Here is a 23,313-nt window from a genome sequence, read left to right on the forward strand (position 1 = left end):
TTCTGCCGTGACCTACTCTGGTACTTTCCTTAAGAAAGGGCTTTTGCAACTGGGCAGTAGTTGTCTAATTCCATTGGGTCCAGAGTGGCCTTCTTCAGGAGTGGCTGCAGCACTGGCTGCTTAAGGATATCAGGGATTGCCCTTTCCCATAGAAAAGTATTCACCTACCTGATCATATCCCCCTGGCTGCTTTTATTAGCCAGGAATGGCAAGGATCAAGAGGGCACATGGTCAGTTGCATTGCTGCAAATACCTTGTCCATGTCATCAAGTTGCAGCAACTGAAGTTGATTCCCCCAAATCAGGGAAACTGTGGCACCAGACACCTCAACTAGAACTGCACTAACAACAATGTTAGTGCAATAGCTGGACATCAGGAAAAACTTCCTGACTGTTAGAGCAGTACGACAATGGAATCAGTTGCCTGGTGAGGTTGTGGTCTCTCCCACACTAGAGGCCTTCAAGAGGCAGCTGGACAACCCTCAGTCAGGGATGCTTTAGGGTGGATTTCTGCATTGAGCAGGGGTTTGGACTCAATGGCCTTGTAGGCCCCTTCCAACTCTGCTATTCTATGATTCTATGAATGTCAAGTTCGTTGCGGAGACAAATGAGTTTGGCCTAAAAGAGTGATGTCCAAATGGTTACAATGGGCTCTAGAGGGGACCAGGGCCCCATTTGCTGGGGCAAATATTAACAGCCCCCCGGACCACTCAAAAGAGCTCTGCTGGATAGCTGCTTGATTCAATAGAGGCAGCAACTAAGACTTCTTTGCTGCCCGCACTGCTATGCAATAGATACGTTTATTTGCTCTAAAGCTTGCTTGGTCATCCTCACTTTGAGTCTTCTGCCATTTGTGCTCTAGCCAACATCCAGCCTGTTTCATTGACCATAGCTCCCCAGGGAGCTGAGCAGGCTCCACAGCACTGGAGAGGGCACTGAGACGCAATCCAGTCGATAGCCCTCCACATCTTACTGTTCCACAGTGAGACTAGGGCCTTGGTTGGATCACCAGCTTTCACTACTGGAAAATACCCAAGAGCACCCAGAAATGCATCGGATTCCATCAGTCTCCTGGGGTGGACCATCTGAATGGGGCCTCAACCCCTGCAGGAGGGAAGTAATGCTGTAAATTCAAATTTCACAGGAAAATGGTCCGACCATGTCAATGGGGTTACTTTAACACTCCACCTGCCATTTTCAGATTACTCACCTCACAGCTTGGAGTAAAAACCAAATCAAGGGTTTGTCCTGCTTTATGTCTTGGGCCGATGACAAACTGAGACAGCCCCATGGTTGTCATGGAGGCCATGAAGTCCCAAATTGGAGCTCGCCAGCTCGGTCAGGAAGGTTGCTGGACAGCACGGTGGGTGGTACACCAGCAGCAGCCCCAATCTGTTATTCAAATTTGGAAAGCTTAAGTAAGAATTTACTTAAATTTTAATTTTATTTAAATTTATGTAAATGATTCTCACTCAGGGATTCTATTCTGAGCCATCCAAAATCCTGCTAATAATATCTTTGTAGAGAAACTTAAGATACGCTGGGGATCAAATGTATTTTGTAAGATGATTTTGCCCTCCCTCATTTTTTCTCTCCAGTCACGGGTGATTGTGCAGCAGCCAGGAGAGCGGAGTTTTCACTCCTTCTACCAGGTGAGGAGTTGTTACTTTCTCAGTATGCAGATGTGGAACAAGGAGCCTTGTGAGAGGTAGCCTCTACATTCAGCGGAATTGGTTGCCCTTTGCAACACCCCTCATTGCCTGTCTAATACTCCTGAGACTCTGTGTCATACTATATTCCCTAAATTATGTATGGTGTACTTTGTGTGCTTAATAAGAGGTAGGTAGGTATACCAGGCATGCTTGTGCAGCCATGTTGGCATAGAAGCAACTTACAAATCATTTATTTCAACCCCCTGCTTAAAGGCAGGCTCTCCAAGTCTCCCTCATCCAGATCTAATGCTGCCTGGGGGTTTTGTTGGAGGAGATGTTAATACTGGTTCAGATGGAAATAGTTTTCATATACTTCATGATTAAAATTGATTTATATCATGATTTAAATCACATCTCTGAAGGTGAGGAAGATTCTATTTAATCATTGTTTTTAGTAGAAGTACATTATTGTTTAATATAACCTTAATACATATTCAGATATGTAGGTTTCATTAGAAGGTAGGTACACACTAAGCAATTATTCTGAATTGTTTTCAGATTAATTTTAATCAAAAATGAGATGATAATTTGGTCATTTTAGTACTACAGCAGAATAACTTGTGATGAACCAAGTGTTCAATTAATCATGGTATTTTTGTCATGTGCCAGAAGCCACCACCAAACAGGCTTTTAAATTGTGCTGATAAGATTGTTTATTATTCTGGTTTGTTTTCTTCTTAAACAAACAACATTAACAAAACATGTAAAGTTCTTTTAAAAATTAAATGTAGGCAGTTTCAACCACAATAGGTACAGAAATAATATATTCTCAAATGGGGTCTCTTTTATGGCCTGGTGCTAGGCATTTCCCTTCTAAAATGGAGAATACATGCTACAGAAGTTTCCTCAGGAGTCAGGACTGCTTGCATAGTTTCTGTTCACTTTTGATTTCACTTCCTATTCCCCTCCTCTATCCCTTGCATTTATATCCAGACTCCTCCAAACTTCACCTCCTTCACCTTGTTCAGATGTACTCTCCCCAAATTCTCTGTTCATTGACCTTCTTTAGCTTTGCACTTAGAAAGAAGCAATACTTTGAGGGAGAAACGCTGAGATAATGAGAGCAAAAGAGCACGAAAGTGAGCAAGAGAGGGAGCAGGCACTTCTGTACACCACCTACAGTGAAGGACAGGACTGATCGGGTTATCTGCCATCTCCATAAACATCTGTTACCATATTCATAGAATATAATTAGAAGTTGTATAATTAGTATTCATTATGATATCTTTGACCTAAGCTCTTTTTTACTAATTGTTTTAAGAAAATTTCAAAACCTAATTTATTTTTTAAAAAATCCAATTTAAATAAAATAAATCTTTTAAAAAATATCATTGATTTTATCAGCTCTGTTCACCTATTGTAGGACATTTTCTTGCTAAACCATCCCTGTCTAACCTTTTAGAAACTGAATGGATTCTGCCAAAGCTTGTCCTTGTCAGCATCACTCCTCAACTTCAACTCTAAATTCAAGGAAGGGTTTAGTTGAATTAGTTCAGATGAAACAAGTGACCCAGGGTACACATTTACAGGGCACGGCAACCTCAGGATGGCCAGCCATTCTGACCAAAAGAGAAATGTTGCTAATTTCAAATATGGTAATAAGTTCTTGAATGTGGAGCAAAACAGAAGCCATGGATCAAAGAGGAAACAAAATCACTCCTCTAGTTTAAGACTGTCCCTCTCAAAATCTCAGTTTTGGCCAGGGAAGTAGAGGACAGCAGAGGAGAGACAGGCTTTTTTGGTGGTGGTGGTGGTGGTGGTAATCCCAATAAGCCCTAGCTGAAATGCCAAGTGGAAGATCCTAAAGACAGAGGAAATAGCAGTGAAGTCATTGAGCATTACTGATTCCAGTGGACATGGCTGAGTTTAAATGCCACTGGGAGGTTGCAGCTCCTGCCTCCCAGGAAGGACATCATGGCAAGGGGGAGACCAACCTTGCTCCCAGTATAGGGTCAGCTACTCTAGTGCTTGCTTTCGTCTTTCCTTCCCATTCCTTTTTCCTGCTTGTATCATGTCTAGTAGATTGTGAGCCTGAGGACAGGGGCTATCTCGTCTTGAGAGTGTATAGAATATTTGAGGGATTTTGTAAGTGTTAATAATAATATTGATAATGATATGAATAGTATGCAAACAAAAAGGAAGCAGTTTATTTCAATAATTGACTCCAATACTCTCCTCAGCTACTCCAAGGAGGTTCTGAGCAACTTCTACGTTCTTTACATCTGCATAAGGATTTGTCTGTGTATGGCTATATTGGTGCTGCAGCGCAATTAAAGGTGAGGCTCTTACCTGCCTATCAGGAGTCTGTGTTTTTCTTGGCATTCTTGAGCAAAGGCATGATCAACTGTACTGATTCGTGTCAGTCAATGTGGTTGGTGCCCAGCCAGAACTTATGCATTATTGTGAAAATGTGCTGCTATTTAGAGTACATGTGATGGTTCTTGTTGCTCAGTAGAAAATTGATACATTTCTATGTTGATCATAATCACTTTGTTTATGAAATGACATTGGGAAACATTCAGTTTGGTTTGGCAGAAGGTTTTATTTGTTGGAACTAGCATCATTCAGAGTTGCTTTGCTTACATTGTAACTAGGATTGGGTGAAAACGGACATATGTCACTTGAGCAGCGAGCCTGCTTTGGATATGCACTCATTCACTTTTGTACAGACATGAAAACTTCCAAACTGGATCAAGTTCAGAAGCTTACTGGACCAGCCACTCTGGGTCAACCAGTATACTTGCCCAGAGCATGTTTAACAAGCCAAATGTTTTAGCTTAAAAACACTAAAAAAGAACAAGTGTTTAAATGGATAAGCATATTGGGTGACTGGGGGCAGGGGAAAGGTTAAAAATGGTTAAGGCTTCCTGAAGCATGGGAGGGAAGGGGACCATATATTCTGGGGTGGGAGTCTGGGACATGTGTCAGGAGTAGAAGCGCTTGCTCCACAGCAGAGAAGTCCATGCCTACTCCTGGAGCATGGGCCTGCCTGTCGAAACGAGGGCCTAGGCAGGAGTTGCCCCTTGACAGCAGGAGGACTGCTCTGTGGCCCTGGCTGTCAACACAGAGACAAGGAGAGGGATATGGGAGAACAGGGATGTGAAAGGAACTTCTAGCAGGTGAAAAGCTGAGGGGTTGGACTTTAGCAAACATCTTTCCTTCAGTGGCATTTAGCAAACTAGTTGCAAGTGGGAGTCTATACCCTTCTGTCTAATTCTTGCTTCCTTCTGATCTGTCTTCCAGTGCACATAGCACTTAAAATTTTGAAATTTTCCAAAGGCCTCCTTTTATCTGCTCAACTTTCTGGGATGAAAGCTGCCACAATGCTTGCTTGATACTGTCAACAAAACAAAGAGAGAAGCAGCAGATACTCCAGGACACATTGTGAAAACCGAATGCCCTGGACATTTTGAGCTACCGTTTTTTCTTAGGAGCATTTAAAAATCTGATAGAACTTTTTATTGTATACTCCTGTATTATATAGAGGGAGGAATCTATACAATTCAGCCAAGACAGGTGGCTGCTGCTGGCATTTCAAACTTTTGGGGCTGCAACAAAAATGATATTGCTTCTCTCCTTATGATGGCACCATCAGCAGGGCCTCATTAGTAGATCTTAAGTGCCATGGTGTTTTGCCAATTAATTAAGGTTTGGATTTCAGAAGCAATTACAGCACAAGTGGTTAAAAGTCCAAAGCTTTTATTCATCTAGCAGACTAAATATCAATACATAGATAAGGCTAAAAGCAAAGCTAAGCAAGACATCTTAAACTTCCCCATTCAGTTGTTGGGAACTCCAAAAGACAAGGAGGAGACTCCATGTGCTGGCCAATCAAGTCCACAGCACCCTTTACTGCAGCTGGGTCAGTGGCGAAGTTCCGTCTTACAGATGCCAGGGGAGCTGTATTTATAGTCCTAGCTAGCGTCTACTGGCCGTCACGTGACTGTGGGAACTCTAATGTTCTCACTTCTTATCAGTGTTCTATCAAAAGAACAACTGTCTTGACCCCAATACCAGCATGAGACTGTCTCATGCCTTGATCTATCTCATAGATCAAAGCTAGCAGTTTTGGGAAGCATGCCAAGAAATGCCACCTGCCAGTAGATAAAACTTTTACTTACATTTTAAAGGACTGACATTAGATTGTAAGGAGTTTTAACTCCTTAGTTGCATTACATAGTACAGTCAGCTTACAATGCAACAAATATACTTAAGTGTAGCTAAAGGAGAATGTCTCTCTCACAGGGAGTTAGCATTGGGGAGGATAGTTGCATATCAAACCTAATCTCGAGATGACAAAGGTCTTCTGGATTTTCCTATACACATGGTGGGGGCGAGGCATGTTAATCTTGGAGAAGATATTCCCTGAGATATTCTGGATTCAGATATTTGGAATTCAGCCATTCAGGGGTTTTAAAGGTCAAGACTAGCACTGTGATTGGGCCTAGAAATGAATTGGCAGCAAGTGCAGTTATCTTAAGATATGTGAACAGATGAGCATCAGCATTCTGTACTAGTTGAAGTTTCTGAATCATCTTCAAGGGCAGTCCCAATATAAAGTGCATCACAGTAATCGAATCTGAAAGTTGACAAGGTATAGTCTGGCTTTATAGGAACAAAGCCAGACTATAAAACACATGGTCTTTGATGTCTGTATAATAATGCCCAGAGTATGGGAAACAAACAGAATGAACTTGACTCTTATTACATGAAGGCAAATACGACTAGATAGGTATAACTGAAACTTGGTGGGATGACTCCCATGACTGGAATATAGCAATTGAAAGATATAACTTGTTCAAAAAGAACAGAAGAAATAGAAAGGGAGGTGGAGTTGCACTATATGTTAAAAATACCTATCCCTGCACAGAAATACAGGCGGATCAGACTGTGAGCCCCATCAAGAGCATCTGGATTAAAATAAATAGGGCAAGGAATAAAAAGAACATCTATCTATCTATCTATCTAACTATCTATCTATCTATATATATCTTTATTGCTTGTTAGCCAACTAGGCCATTCGCAAACAAATAAAATAGTAGCAAAATAACATATCAACATAATAACATAATAGCATATCCATACTCCATCTCACCACAATCAGAAGAATAATACAAGCTAATAATATAAAACTGATAGTAGGCTCAATTGCAGTACCAGTACTGGCCCGCAAGTAATCTCAGATTAGTAAAATTTAATCCTATATGGCAAACAGAAGCTTCCGTACCTCCAGCGCCCGCTGTACAAATTTTGCAGTCCTGAACGATATATAATGATTAGAGCCTAACAATAATATCTGAGTTACATTTTTAGGTGACATGTGGTTGAACCCGGGAATCAGGGGCACAAGGTATTGCTTCCTCAGCTCAACATACATTGGACACTCAACTAGAAAGTGTGTCATGTCCTCAGTTTTGGGGCAGCCGGCTGGGCAGTCAGCTTTAGCGCGTGGATGGGTCCTGTAACGCGCTTTCACCTCCATTAACTGGAGTGAGTTTAACCTGCACCGGGTAAATAACCATCTCAACTCATGTGAGGTAACAGAAGTTAAGTATAAAGGGGCTTTTCCCGGGGCAGTAATTATACTTTTGTATATCGTATTTGAATGGCTCGCTTTGATGACAGCCAATGATGATTGTATTTCACAATCATACAATCTTCTTGAGATCTTGTGCACCTCTAAAGAACCAGACATAGTAATAGATTGCTACGCCCAGATCACGGCGGCTATTGAAGCACTGCTACTAAGGAAAGGACATTTGAAAATTTTGAGGCCGAAGAAGGGTAACCTATGGTATGATGATGCCTGTAGACAGCTGAAACGGGAGATCACAAAACAACACAAACAACTAAGGGGCATGGATATTGCCCCACTCCCGCACTCCTCCCTGGTTCTGCATAAGAACTATAAAAAGCTAATCAGAGAAAAGAAGCTTGAATATACTAGAATGAAATGGACTGAATTGTCATTAGCACTTCAAAGTAATGACAGATCCAGATTCTGGCATCTTCTTTCAACCCTAAGACACACTGAGACCCCAATTATGGATACTGCTATCACAACCCATGAATGGGAACTACACTTTCGTTCCCTTTTCTATGACGAGAATGCTTGCCTTCCCCCATTGCAGGAGGAAGATGTGGACCTGCCCAGTTGGGCCCCAGTCACTTGTGAGAAGCAGGCTCCTTGATAAATAAGTTGAAGAGGGGAAAGGCCCCAGGCAGGAACAGTATGCCACCAGACCTTTTTATTGACTATTCCCACTGGTGGATCCCCACGCTTGCAGCCTTATTTACAACTATTGATAGTTCTGGGAAACTCCCTAAAGACTGGGCGATGGCAATTGTGGAGCCTATTTTTAAAAAAGGGAGTCGGGCTGACCCCAAAAACTATCGCCCTATAAGCCTTCTCGATATTTCTAGCAAACTATATGCAAGGCACCTTTTAGACAAGTTGGAATTATGGGTGACTGGAGAAAATCTTTTGGCTGAAGAACAAGAAGGCTTTCAATGCGGCAGATCTACAATAAATCATTGCTTTTTATTAAAACATCTAGCAGGGAAGTATACATCCCCCCTTACCACTCTCTTTTTGCCGCATTTGTAGATTTTAGAGCGGCCTTTGACTCCATACCCCGACCTCGCCTGTGGCGGAAGTTAACACTACTAAATATAGATCGGAGGTTACTTAGAAGAATACAGGGGTTGTACTATAACTCTAGCCTATGTGTGAGAACCTCCATAGATGGTGATTTATCAGAGCCCATCGCCACTAACAAAGGAGTACGGCAGGGGTGTTTGTTAGCTCCACTGCTATTTAATTTATATGTAAATGATATTGTTTCCTCCTTGTCCAGCCTTGATTTCAACCCACCCCACCTGAAGGATAGGAACATCTCTGTGTTATTGTATACAGATGATGCTGTCCTCCTTTCATACACTCAAGTGGGGATGCGAAGGATTTTAAGAGCTCTAAGTGCATACTGTACGAGTGAAGCTCTCCAGATTAATTATGATAAAACCAAAATCTTAGTTTTTTGGGGGGAAAGGAAGATATACCGTTGGCAGATTGACAACCGCCAGCTCGACCAGGTGAATAAATACAAATACTTAGGAATAACAGTCCAAAGTTCGGGATCTTGGTCTGAGCACTTAAAAGTAACAGCTTTATCAGCCAATGTAACTGCAAATGCTATCTTCCGTTTTGCAGCTGGGCCTAGGGGGAAGATGACAGCTCCCCTAATAGAACTGTTTAAAGCTAAATTACTCCCACAGATTCTGTATGGGGCACCTGTATGGGCCCATGCAGATATTACACCATTAGCGATTGAGCAACATAAATTTCTAACCAGAGCGCTTGGGGTCCCCAGATCAACATCCAAAGATATTGTCCGACTGGAAACAGCGTGTCACTCTTATCAAACGTTAGCTCTAAAAGCAGCAATCTCCTTCTAGATAAAGATATTGTTCCAGGTGGTTCCTCCACTGGTTATGGCCACACACGAGGATTTGGGGAAAGATTCATGGGCAGAAAAGATGAGCCATTCTGTATCCAAATTGGGCTGCTCACAAGTTTATCTCCTTACAAGAGGGTTTGATGGGGCTAAAGAGGAGATCTCAAGAAAATAACATGATAATCGCAGTCTACGACTGACCACACAATCAAGGAGAAGACAAGGACAAAACTTTTGAGAAACAAATTGCCAGTGTTTCAAGGAAGTATGATGTAGTAGTGATGGAGGACTTCAATTACCCTGATATCTGTTGGGAGACAAATACTGCCAAAAGCGGCCCTTCCAAGAAATTCCTGATATGTATGGGTGATAACTTTCTCCTACAGAAAGTGGAGGAAGGAACTAGAGGATCGGCAGTCCTTGACTTGATATTGACCAATAGGGATGACTTGGTGGATAAAGTGGCAGTTACGGGAACTCTGGGGGAAAGTGACCACGTCATACTTGAATTCTTGATTATAAAGGAGACAAAAGCGGAGTGTATCCATACATGTACTCTGGATTTGAGGAAAGCTGATTTTAATAAACTCAGAACTATGATCAGTAAGGTTCCATGGCATGTGAGCCTAATGAGAAAAGGAGTGCAAGATGGGTGGGAGTATTTAAAAAAGAAATTTTAAAGGCACAATTACAAACAATTCCAACAAAGAGAAAAGATAGAAGACAACAGAGGAAACCAATGTGGCTTCACAAAAAGCTTAGAGATGACCTGAAAACAAAAAAGGATACATATAGGAAGTGGAAGGAAGGCCAGGCTAGAAAAGAAGAGTACAGACAGGAGGCACAGAAGTGCCTAATGGCATCAGGAAGGCTAAAGCTGTGAATGAGCTGAGATTAGTGAGGAATGCTAAAAGCAATAAAAAGGCTTTCTTCAGATATGTGAGTAGTAAAAGGCAGAGGAAAGAAATGGTGGTTCAACTGCTTAATGAGGATGGCAAATTGATAACAGATGACAAAGAAAAGGCTGAAGTCCTCAATACCTACTTTGCCTCAGTCTTCTCCCAAAAGCGGGTCTATCTTCCCCCTGGAAGAAGTGAAGCAGAAGTTGAGGGGACAGGATTGCAGTTTGAGATTGATAAGCAAATGGTCAAAGAACACTTAATTTCCTTGAATGAGTTTAAATCTCCAGGGCCCGATGAACTGCATCCTAGAGGAACGAAGGAGCTATCAGAAGAACTCTCAGAACCTTTGTCTATTACCTTTGCAAAATCATGGAAGATGGGTGAGGTGCCGGACAACTGAAGGAGGGCTAACGTTGTCCCTATCTTTAAAAAGGGCAAAAAGAAGGAACCTGGGAACTACAGACCAGTCAGTCTGACATCCATCCCTGGGAAAACTCTGGAGCAGATTATAAAGAAGTCAATCTGTAAACACCTTGAAATCAATGCAGTGATTACTAGAAGCCAACATGGATTTGTCAGGAACAAATTCTGTCAGACTAATTTGATCTCATTTTTTGATAGGGTAACCTTCCATGTGGACTGTGGGAATGTTGTGGACGTCATATATCTTGACTTCAGCAAAGCTTTTGACAAAGTACCACATGGCATTCTGATTAACAAACTAGCTCAAAGTGGGCTAGATGAAACAACTATTAGGTGGATTCACAGTTGGCTACAGAATCGGACTCAAATAGTACTTAACAATGGAACCTTCTCAAACTGGGGAGAGGCAAGGAGTGGGCTACTGCAGGGCTCAGTCCTGGGCCCAGTGCTCTTCAACATTTTTATTGAATGATTTGGACGAGGAGGTGCACGGAACGCTTATCAGATTTGCAGATGACACAAAATTGGGTGGGATAGCTAATACCCTGGAAGACAGAAACAAACTTCAAAGTGATCTTGATAGGCTGGAGTGCTGGGCTGAAAACAACAGAATGAAATTTAATTGGGACAAATGCCAAGTTCTACATCTAGGAAATAGAAACCCAATGCACAGTTACAAGATGGGGACACTGGGCTCAGCAATACTACATGCAAGAAGGCCCTGGTTTGGCCTCATCTAGAGAATTCAAGAAGGACGCAGACAAGCTGGTGCGTGTTCAGAGGAGGGCAACCAGATGATCAGGGGTCTGGAAACAAAGCCCTATGAAGAGAGACTGAAAGAACTGGGCATGTTTAGCCTACAGCAGAGAAGATTGAGGGGAGACATGATAGCACTCTTCAAATACTTAAAAGGTTGTCACACAGAGGAGGGCCAGGATCTCTTCTCGATCCTCCCAGAGTGCAGGACACGGAATAACGGGCTCAAGTTACAGGAAGCCGGATTCCAGCTGGACATGAGGAAAAACCTCCTGACTGATAGAGCAGTACGACAATGGAATCAGTTACCTAGGGAGGTTGTGGCCTCTCCCACAGTAGAGGCCTTCAAGAGGAAGCTGGACAACCATCTGTCAGGGATGCTTTAGGGGGGATTCCTGCATTGAGCAGGGGGTTGGACTCGATGGCCTTGTAGGTCCCTTCCAACTCTGCTATTCTATGGTTCTATGAATAACAATGGCTATATCTTTCTGTTCCGATAGCAGGTGTATTGGGTGCCAAAGCTGAGAAAACGGCACTCCCAGGCACAGTTGCTGTCTAGGATTTCAGGGCAGTCCCAAGTCGAATAATACCCCCAGAGCAATGAACATGATTATCACAGGAGAGAGTGAATTCATTCAGAATAGGCTTTTCCCTATCTAAGTGGTCCACCAGTGCCCAAACATCTTCAGCTTTATTGTATCTGAACTGTGCACTTTGTGCTTATTCATTTCCTCTGGCCCATCATTGATGGATAGCCACTGCCTCATCTGGATTTGAGGAAAAAGAGAAATGGAGCTGCACGTCATCTGCGTACTGACCTCACCAAGCCCCGGACAACGTTCCCCAGTGATTTAATGTATGAGATTTAAAGGCATGAGAGTCTCCCATTGCCATCTTCTAGAATCTACCTTTCAGAAAGGAATGTAGCCAATGCATTGTGGTGAGACAACCCAGAAAGGCAGTCCAGAAAGATAATGTGATTTATGGTATTGAAAACCACCTAGAGATCCAGGACAATCAGCGAGGTCACATATCCTCCTCTCCCTTGTCTGCCAGAGTTCATTCAGCAAGGCAGTTTCAGTCCCCAAATCAAGCATGAAACCAGACTAAAATAGATCCAGATAATCAGCTTTATTTAAAAGTGCCTGGAATTGTCTAACCACAACCCAAAAGGCAAACTTGAGATTGGGTAGAATTGCTCAGCACATCAGGGCCAACATAACATTTCTTAAGAGGAGGCCAAAGAAAAAACTGAGCTAAAAAAGAAAGATAAGCATTTAAACACATAATCAGGGCATTGACAGAAGACCTTGACAAGTTAGCTGGAATCTCTCTGAGGACACATTGGAATGCTATTGGATCCAAGATGTTTCAGGGGCAAACCCTATGGGAGGTTCTGTGATCTCATTCATTCTACCCTTACTATATAATGATCTCTGTGACAGAGGAGTAATTACAGAATACCTGATTGAGATGGAAGGTCTTTCTCTGTATTCTAAAGTAATATGGGATAGAGAATTCTATCAGATGTTAAAACAACCCGGCATAGGTCATTTGATTTTCACAAAAAACAGCTGCTTTGTGACTAGATTCCTCACTTAATGCAGAGATGGCCCTCTTGTTTTTCCTTGGCTAATGCTAGTGCCAATTTTGAATATGCCCACAGCCGACTCATTTGCTATTGCTTCTTTTTTTAGTGTTCCGTCAATGATGGTACTGAATTCAAAACTGTTGCTGATGCCATGAAAGTTATTGGTTTTGAACCAGAAGAGGTTCAGACAGTGTACAAAATTCTTGCTGCCATTCTACATTTGGTAAGTGGGTCTAGGTTACTAGACATGTGTTGATTTAAGGGACAATCAGGAGAGAGACAGAGATCTTTGAAGGACAGAATGACAAAGCTGCTGTATTAGAAGAGATGACTCTGTGTGGTGTCACCAACCTCAGTGACAACTATTATCAAACCTCTCTTTCACTGCCACCACCCTATTTTTTATTTTCTAAAAGAATGAGGGAATAATAAACCTTTTGTTTGTGAGCATGCATATGTATTGTCTACCTGAAGTAACGCAAATGACCAAGCAGACATGGATGATAAACAAAATAAGAACAAAGTTTATTTATATAGAAAAAGATTTTAAATGACACTTTAAGATTAATCTACTTTATCCATATACATCTACCTCCCTCAACCTCCAAGGGAATACTAACCACCTCCAAATCCTATCATCTCACTTTTCTAATGCTATCTTGAAACAAGCTTCTACTAAACCTCCCTCACTAACTCCTTCATTTTAACTCACTGCCAAACTGTCCAACTGTCCTCTCACTCCCCCTCCTCTCTCTCCATTCAAATCAACCAACCAATCAGACGACACCATTCTAACGCCCCCCCCTTTCACTTACCATTTCCTGAAAATAAAAGAATTGGCCACAGCAAATCCAAACCTGAACCAAACACTTAAATATCCACATATAAACAACAACACAATTTATCATTTAGTCACACTCTGCACAAAGGTGCTTTCAGAGCAGATGACTCCAGGAAGTGAGAAGAAGCCTCTGCTGTTATCCCGAGAAAGTGAAAGGAGCACATATATCAAGGGAAATGCCCAGCCCTCTGTCACTTTCTCATTGGAGTCATTCAGAACAGCTCCTCAAGCTGAAGTTATGGAAGATGCAAGAAACTAATAATTGTGTGTGTGTGTGTGGGGGGGGGGTACATGTATTTTTTAGTTGGTGAGGAAGAGAATTTAGTTCAGTTCAGATTTATTAATAGCTCATAGACCTTCAAATTCTAGAAAGAAATATTTAGTCCTATATCAGGGAGGAAAAGGAAATACAAAAATACAGAAAGGCGAACTACACCTCTGCTAAGGGAAGTGGGCGAGGTTAAAGGTTTTGATACTTGTTTACAAAGCCCCAACCAACTCAAAACTAGGATATTTAATTGCTCACCTGATCCTCTACCAGCCTGCTTAGTTGCTGCACTCATCAGAAGATACCCTCCTATTAGTTCCCAAGATTTCAAATGTCTGGTCCATTATGGACCATAATGGCCACTCTCTGGAATTCCTTACCACTACAAATTAGACAGATGTCAATCCTTTTAGGGGCCTTCTGAAAACATATCTTTTCAGAGAGACATTCCCAGGAAAGTGATCTTGTCCTCTGTATGAAGACTTGTTTTGTACATTGCACAGAACTTACTTGAATGTAAGTGATTCATAAGTATTGTTAAAGTAGCTTGACTTACATAGACCATCTGCGCACTAGTACTTTATCATACATTAGGGTACTTTAGGGTGGATTCCTGCATTGAGCAGGGGGTTGGACTCAATGGCCTTGTTAGGCCCCTTCCAACTCTGCTATTCTATGATTCTATGATTCTATGATTTCTTTATAAACACAGGGGCGGTGGCTGTGGAAAGCTGGGCACAAGGCCAACTGGGAGTCTATTGGACTCTCCGCCCCAGCCACTCCCCCACATTCCCTCCAAGTCACAAGATTTCCATCATCAAAAATTGAAACAAGTTTATAACAAGATTAAAAACAACTAGTACCTATTAATGGAAGAAAATTTAAGTAGCACACTTTGGAAAATTTAAGTAGCACACTCTTTTTGGCAACTTAAAATGGGCACTGTAGCTTCCCAGACCAAAAATATTTCCTTTCCAAATATTACTGATACACAGTACATGGAACAGGAGTCTACCTCCTTGAAGAGATGCTTTGGCAAAGATGGACCTAGATTATCTCATCTGCATCTGCCTGAAACTCTGACTATGTCACAGTCATGTTTGCTGCTGAAACTAATAAAAAATGAACAAATGATTGCCTTTCCATTTTTTCTACAGGGCAATTTGCACTTTTCTGTGGATGGTGAGACACCAGTGATTGAAAACAGCAAACTAGTATCTGTCATCGCAGACCTGTTGTCAACCAAGACTGATATGGTGGTGAAGGCCCTGCTTTTTCGAACAGTTGCTACTGGCCGTGATGTCATTGATAAGCAGCATACAGAGCAAGAAGCCACCTATGGCAGAAATGCATTTGCAAAGGTGGATGTAGATTTTTTCCTACCAATGTGAAGTTGTCTTTTTCTTGCAATGAATGTTTGATTTTGTACCTTCGTACTTTGTAGTCCAAACTATAACTACTGGTATGGTCGATTCATAATCCTGAAAGTCAGCCTTGCAAATATGTTCACATTAATCGATAGCCAATGTATTCTAACTTGCCGTCCACTTATCTCTCTTAGTCATTTGAAGTTTCTCCCAGCTTGTAAAGCAGAGGAAGGAAGCTCTCTCCAATTTTCAAAAACATTTTTGCCTGTTCATCTCAAGGGGATCAGACAAGGGGCTGTTTGGAAGCCTGTTCTGAGCTCTTTGTTGCCTTTGGTGAGCAGATGAATGGGCTTGTCTATCCTTGGAAACTTATGGAGCCCTTGAGATTCCAGAATTCTCTCGATAATACTTTGGGTGTGATCACCCAGCAAGATGTGAAAGAGCAACTCATTTTTTCTCAGCACTGTCTGGTGCGGTGACATCCACGTGTAGTTGCATGCTAGTGAAACACAGCAAGGATGCTATGGAAGTGACAGTCAAGGCTTGACTACAGAAAAGAATCAGGGATTAATGTGTTTGAGATAACAACAGTAGGAGAGAGCTGCACTACACTAGTCTACAGCTTGTTTGCTTAATCCTGGGTAGGATCTTTGCTGCTGAAGCAAGTTAGATTTGGATGTTTCCCAGGTTTCTGTTAAAATGCTGTACATATCTGCCATAAAAATATATGTTGACTGAATCTGAGCTGTGAAAAAGAAAACAAAAATCATCCTTCATGTTCTTTGATTTGAAGGCAATATATGAGCGACTTTTCTGCTGGATTGTGATGCACATCAATGATGTGATTGCAGTGAAGGGCTACAACAGCACAATTCATGGGGAAAACACAGTCATTGGGGTCCTGGATATCTATGGCTTTGAGATCTTTGACAATAACAGGTGAGATTTTATTTATTTTCGTATTTATTTAAAGTATTTTTATCCTACTTCTCTTCCAAAAAGACTCCTGTAGTGGCTTAAATACAGCCCACAAGCTTACAATCTAAAATGACTTGACCCAAGAAAAAAGGGTTGGGAAGGAAGAGGGGGAAAACTAAGAAGTTTTTCAGCAGGGCTGGTGGAATGGCCCTGCTTCCCTTCTCCTTTTGTACAGACTGCTGGAATGGCTGCTGGCTGTGAGAGCTGAGGAAGGAGGAGCCTTCATGGCTGCTGCTGATGACAGATGTCTTGAGAAGGTCAAGCATATAATTTAAATTGTTTCTAGTTGAGGAATTAAGTAATTCTTTCAATTCTTTCTATCTTATTTTTTAGTTTTGAACAATTCTGTATTAATTACTGCAATGAGAAGCTGCAGCAGCTCTTCATCCAGCTAGTTTTAAAGCAAGAGCAGGAGGAATATCACCGTGAGGGGATTCCCTGGAAGCACGTGAGTCTGTCAAAAGTCAACATGGTTGGTCAGAAGTGAACATGGACTAAAAAACCCAAGCAGCCCTCTACAGATGTAGACAACAGTTTCAAAACTATGCTAAATCTGTTGAAAAGATTTGCCTACATGTCTGAAATACCATATTGAAATGGGAACAAATGTTGTCAAAGTTGGGGGTGAAAGTGCTGTATTCAGCACCTGCAGTCTAAAGGAAAGCTAATGCTCACTCATCCGCTTCTTATTTATAACAAACAGAGTGAATGCAGATGTGTGTGTCTAAGAGAGACCGAGAGAGAGAGAGAGGAGAGAGAGAGAGAGAGAGAGAATCTCTTCTTGCTCATTTTCTGTCAGACACCTGTTGTAAATATCTCTTCTCAATTGTTCTATAGATTGACTACTTCAACAACCAGATCATTGTCGATCTAGTGGAGCAGCAGCATAAAGGGATCATTGCCAATCTAGATGATGCATGCATAAATGTTGGAAAAGTCACTGATGAGATGTTCCTGGAGGCTCTAAATAACAAACTGGGCAAGCATGCTCATTTTTCCAGCAGAAAGGTACTTTTTGTCTATCCTAGCAGTGTCTATAATTCTGTCACCCAACTAAATTAAGTAAGATTTATTTATTTAGCTATTTTAGAAAAAATATATCGCACCCTGCTATAGTAAAAACAACAATCCAGTTTACACAAAATAGTCAACTAGATACAACTTAACTATTCCTTCTAATTATGAGGAGGGACATGGAAGAGCATTCTCTCCAGAGCTGGTGACCAATACATTTGTGTATTTAAAGCTTTTTCAGTGTTGAGATGCAAATTCCAGGCAGTTTCGGTCAATGACCTGCCCCTCTTCATAAGCTGTGCACATTTAGTTGTTGACACTTAAGCCTTAAACCTTAAGCCTTGACACTTAAGTTGAGTGCATTCATACAGAGTTTCGGAAGGCATGCAGCTCTATTTCTCTTTTTCATCTTCATTAAGTGAGGCTGTAGATGTGCTAGGCCTGTGCCTGGTTCCAATAATGGACTGGGTGAGGGTTGTTACTGAAACTCAATCCAGAGAAGGCAGAGATGTTAGTGGGTAGTTCTTCTGACTGGATGGAGGATTTTCAACCTGTTCTTGATGGGGTTGAACTCCCCCTTAAGGAACAGGTTCACAGCTTGGGGGTTCTCCTGGAGCTATTGTGACATAACAAACCCTTACACTAGGCCCGTCGCATAAACCCTTGTCAGGCCAAGCACCACCACTTGAAAACCTGAGGGAGGGTTAATTAAAACCTTACCCCTAGCTATTACATCATAAACCACACCCACTCTGTTCTAACATTCCCTACTTACCAGACATACTAATCCAGACATATACAATATAATCAGTTGTGGGGTAACGCCACATATCCCCCCCTTTCTTTTAAAACCCGAGTGAGGAACTGGTTTAATGCTAAGTCCTAGAATGAAGTCTTTATCGAAGTTTGGTGCTATCAGCACTGGAGCGGTGCACAGAGCTTGTTTTAAAAAATCAAAAGCCCTCTGGCACTCCTCTGACCATTGGATCTTTTCTGGTTCTTGCTTTTTTGTTAGTTCATGTAGAGGTACAGCCATTTCTCCAAATTTCTGTATGAACCGGCGATAGTAGCCTGCAGTTCCTAGGAATGCACGCACCTGTTTTTTACTGGTAGGAACGGGCCAGCTGTTTATTGCCTCCACTTTGCTAATAACTGGGGCAAGAATCCTGCTTCCCACTTGATGGCCTCGGTAAATCACCTCAGTCTTCTCAAACTGGCATTTGGAAGGCTTAAGTGTGTTAAATGTTCTGGAAGGGATTTACTGAAGATGGCAATGTCGTCAATGTATGCCATTTCAGATTCTGACATACCTTTCAACACCTCATTAACTAGTCTCTGGAAGGAGGTGGGGCTATTTTTTAGCTGAAAAGGGAGCACTAAGAACTCAAACAATCCCTCTGAGGTTATAAAAGCAGTTTTCTCTCTAGAGCCCTCTTCTAAACCCATTTGCCAAAATCCCTTGCAAAGATCTATGGTGGAAATTGCATGGGCAGAGCTTAATTGATCTAGGAGGGCATCCATATGAGGCATAGGATAGGGATCTACTGATGTGATATTGTTGATCTTTCTAACCGCCTCTAAAACCGTTCCATTCACCCTATATGCAGCTGATCTAATAGGGGTATGAGACCCAGTTTTGACTTCATGTTTTATGAGGTCAGTTTGTCCAGGCTTGGCACTAAACAGGTGTGAGTACTGCTGCAGTATTTCCCAAATTACTTTCTTTAACACTGGAGAGGTGTCATTGTCCCAGCTTATACCCCCAATGTCACCATCTATCTTTCTTTCCAGCAATAGATCAGAATTGCTCACATTCTCCTCTTGGAAAGCACATGAGAAATGATAAAAGGGAACTGCACATTTCTAATAGGGTTTGAGCATATTGATATGCACCACCCTGTGCAACTCAATTCCACACTTGGCAACTCAATTCAATAAGTGGTTGGGTCTGACTTATCCCGAACAACATAGGATCCCTCCTAGCCAGCCTCAAGTTGATTGTTTTTCTTGGGCAAAAATACCATCACTTTATCGAATTTTCTGGCCTTAGCCTTCTTGTTATACCAGCTCTTCTGTTTCAGTTGTGTGAAACAGGCTTGTTTACAATAAAGTTGACTACAGCATCCTGAGACATTTCTCCCCTTTTTCTGGTTCATCTTGGATGTTTACCTGCCTTGCACACTTTTTTTAGTTGAATCAACTCCACTAAGAAGTGGTATGAAGACCACCAGTGGTGGCAGCACACAAGAGAACCAGGCCCACATCTTCTTCTAGTCATGTTGTCGAAGCGGAGTGTGGGTTTGGAGTGGGATTGCATGTACCAATTTAGAAAGGGTGAAAGAAAAGGGAAATAATCCTTTTTAAACACCAAGTCCAAGAGGTCACCAGCATGGTTAACAAGCAGTGCCAAAGAAGCTACTGTAGAAAAAAGGGCTTCCTTCAGAAAATGGAAGTCTTGCCCAAGTGAGGAAAATGAAAGGGAGCACAAACCAGCACAAAGGAGATACAAGCAAACAATAAGAGATGCCAAAAAAATTTGAAGAGCACATTGCTGATAATATCAAGTCCAACAATAAAGAATTCTTTAAATATATCAGAAGCAGGAAACCAGCTAGGGAAGCAGTTGGACCGTTGGATGACAATGGAGTTAAGGGAGTACTAAAGGAGGACAGGGAAATCGCAGAGAATCATAGAATCATAGAATCATAGAATAGCAGAGTTGGAAGGGGCCTACAAGGCCATCTAGTCCAACCCCCTGCTCAATGCAGGAATCCTGCATTGAATTAATGCAGCTGAATTAATGAAGCTGAATTAATTCTTTGCATCGGTGTCCACTGCAGAGGATACAGGACAGATGCCTGTGCCTGAACTGATATTTTCAGGAAGGGAGTCTGAGGAACCGAGGCAAATAGTGGTGACAAAAGATGAAGTTCTCAACCTTATTGACAAATTGAAAGCAAATAAATCACCACGCCCAGATGGTATCAATCCTAGAGTTCCCAAAGAACTCAAATATGCAATTGCAGACCTCATCACAAAAATATTAAAAATGTCTCTAAACTCAGCCTCTGTATCAGAGGACTGGAAGATGGCCAATGTAACACCAATTTTCAAAAAGAGATCCAGGGGGGATCCAAGAAATTATAGGCCAGTTAGCTTGACATCTGTTCCAGGTAAATTGGTTGAAAGTATTATTAAAGACATAATTAGTAAGCATATAGAAGGGCAGGTCCTGCTGAAGAAGAATCAACATGGCTTCCGCAAAGGCAAGTCCTGTCTCACTAATCTACTAGAATTCTTTGAGAGTGGCAACAAACATGTAGAGAGGGGTGAACTGGTGGACAGTGTTTACTTGGATTTCCAAAAGGCTTTTGATAATGTCCCCCACCAAAGACTCCTGAATAAACTTAGTAGACATGGAATAAGAGGAGAGGTCCTCTTATGGATCAGTAACTGGTTAAAGAACAGAAAGCAGAGAGCAGAAATAAACAGTCAATTCTCCCAATGGAGGGAAGTAAATCATAGAATATCAGAGTTAGAAGGGGACTATAAGGCCATCGAGTCCAATGCAGGAATCCACCCTAAAGTGGGGTCCCCCAGGGATCGGTATTGGGACTAATTCTTTTCAACTTGTTCATAAATTATCTGGAATTAGGAGTGAGCAGTGAAGTGGCCAAGTTTGCTGATGACACCAATTTTTTTAAGGTTGTTAAAACACAAAGGGATCTCTCCAAGCTGGGAGAGTGGCCATCCAAATGGCAGATGCGGATTGATGTAAGCAAGTGTAAGGTGATGCATGTTGGGGCAAAAAAACCAACTTCAAGTATAACCTGATGGGATCTGAGCTAGCAGTGACCAAACAAGAAAGAGATCCTTGGATTGTGGTGGACAGCTCAAGGAAAATGTCCACCCAGTGTGTGGCCGCTGTAAAGAAGGCAAACTCCATGTTAGGCATTATAAGAAAAGGATTGAGAATAAAATGGCCAGTATCATACTGCTTTTATACAAATCTATGGTGCGACGACACTTAGAATACTGTGTACAGTTCTGGTCACCACACCTAAAAAAGGCTATTATAGAGCTGGAAAAAGTGCAGAAAAGGGCAACTATAAAATGATGAAGGGGCTGGAGCATCTCTGCTATGAGGGAAGGTTACATCAACTGGAATTGTTTAGTTTAGAAAAAAGGAGGCTAAGGGGAGACATGATAGAGGTGTACAAAATTATGCATGGTATGGAGAATGTGGATAGGGAGACATTTTTCTCCCTCTCTCAAAATACTAGAACCCGGGATCATCCTCTGAAGCTGATTGTTGGGAGATCCAGGACAAATAAAAGGCAGTACTTCTTCACACAATGCATAGTTAAATTATGGAACTCACTACAACAAGATGTAGTAATGGCCACCAATTTGGATGGCTTTAAAAGGGGTTTGGATAAATTCCTGCAGGCGAAGGCTATCAAGGGCTACTAGCCCTGAAGGTTGAGTGCTATCTCCAGTATTCGAGGCAGTAAGCCTTTGTACACCAGCTGCTGGGAAACATGGGTGGAGGGTGCTGTTGCACCATGTCCTGCTTGTTCATCCCTGGCCAATGGCTGGTGGGCCACTGTGTGAACAGAGTGCTGGACTAGATGGATCCTTGGTTTCATCCAGCCTCAGGGCACTTCTTATGTTCTTAAACATGGCTTGATTTACTCAGTCTTGCTTCTCTTTTAGTTGTCTACAATTAATTGGTTCAATGGATTAAATGGTGCAACCCTATTTATTTATTTATTTATTTATTACATTTTTATACCGCCCAATAGCCGAAGCTTTTAACTACTAGTCATAGAATCTTAGAATAGTAGAGTTGGAAGGGGCCTATAAGGCCATCGTGTCCAAACCGCCCCCCCCCCAATGCAGGAATCCACCCTACGGCATACCTGACAGATGCTTGTCCAGCTGCCTCTTAAAATGCCTCTAGTGTGGGAGAGCCCACAACCTCCCTAGGTCACTGGTTCCATTGTCGTACTGCTCTAACAGTCAGGAAGTTTTTCCTGATGTCCAGCTAGAATCTGACTTCCTTTAACTTGAGCCCGTTATTCCGTGTCCTGCACTCTGGGAGGATCGAGAAGAGATCCTGGCCCTCCTCTATGTGACAACCTTTTAAGTATTTGAAGAGTGCTATCATGTCTCCCCTCAATCTTCTCTTCTCCAGGCTAAACATGCCCAGTTCTTTTAGTCTATCTTCAGAGGGCTTTGTTTCCAGACGTCTGATCATCCTGGTTGCCCTCCTCTGAACATGCTCCAGCTTGTCTGCGTCCTTCTTGAACTGTGGTGCCCAGAACTGGATGCAATACTCTAGATGAGGCCTAACCAGGGCCGAATAGAGAGAAACCAGTACCTCACACGATTTGGAAACTGTACTTCTATTAATGCAGCCTAAAATAGCATTTGCCTTTCTTGCAGCCATATCGCACTGTTTGCTCATATTCAGCTTGTGCTGTGAAAGTCTGGAAGACCCTCCCGGAAACCACTGTAGAAGCAAATCATCTGGGTCATAGGAACATAGGAAGCTATCTTATATGGAGTCAGGCACCTGTAGTGCATGTTGATGAAACTCATTTCTTAGTCCTAGGAAATCCTCTCTGTCTTTATATTTGGTGCCAGGTGGAAGATTGTTTCACAGTCCATCATATTGCACTGCAAGCAGCACAGCCAATACTACTACTACTAGTACTACTACTACTATCCTCTGAGTTCTGTGTTGTTTAGTCTCACAGTGTCTTCTACTTCGTGTGTGTGTGCCTCTGCTGTGTGTTGTGCACAAGCAGCACACAATAATAAAGCACACATTTATAAAATTCCATCAAAAAACAAGGGTTGAACGGATCTGCTTCAAACTTGGCATGGCAGAAACTCTACTGAAGTCCTACCATGTTGCTAATTTTCATGTTTTTATCTGTAATTTCATCCCCCCCCCAAAAAAAACTTGGTTAGTTCTCAAGGTGCTAGACCCCAATGAGGAG

At 42.0% G+C, this 23,313-nt stretch overlaps 1 protein-coding gene across 3 annotated transcripts in view; it reads left to right on the forward strand.

The window, feature by feature from the left end:
• MYO1D (myosin ID) overlaps positions 1–23,313 on the forward strand; it is a 275,272-nt gene that overhangs the window by 71,058 nt on the left and 180,901 nt on the right. For 2 of the 3 annotated variants that reach the window (XM_063138455.1, XM_063138457.1), the window contains 7 exons: positions 1,598–1,651; positions 3,892–3,987; positions 12,944–13,060; positions 15,104–15,307; positions 16,107–16,252; positions 16,625–16,739; positions 17,129–17,299. In XM_063138455.1, coding sequence (XP_062994525.1) covers positions 1,598–1,651; positions 3,892–3,987; positions 12,944–13,060; positions 15,104–15,307; positions 16,107–16,252; positions 16,625–16,739; positions 17,129–17,299 — 903 coding nt within the window. The remainder of the gene's footprint in view (positions 1–1,597; positions 1,652–3,891; positions 3,988–12,943; positions 13,061–15,103; positions 15,308–16,106; positions 16,253–16,624; positions 16,740–17,128; positions 17,300–23,313) is intronic. The other variant, XM_063138456.1, reaches the window with a different exon arrangement.

The sequence above is a fragment of the Elgaria multicarinata genome, chromosome 11, assembly GCF_023053635.1.
Source record: "Elgaria multicarinata webbii isolate HBS135686 ecotype San Diego chromosome 11, rElgMul1.1.pri, whole genome shotgun sequence".
Lineage (NCBI taxonomy): Eukaryota > Metazoa > Chordata > Lepidosauria > Squamata > Anguidae > Elgaria > Elgaria multicarinata.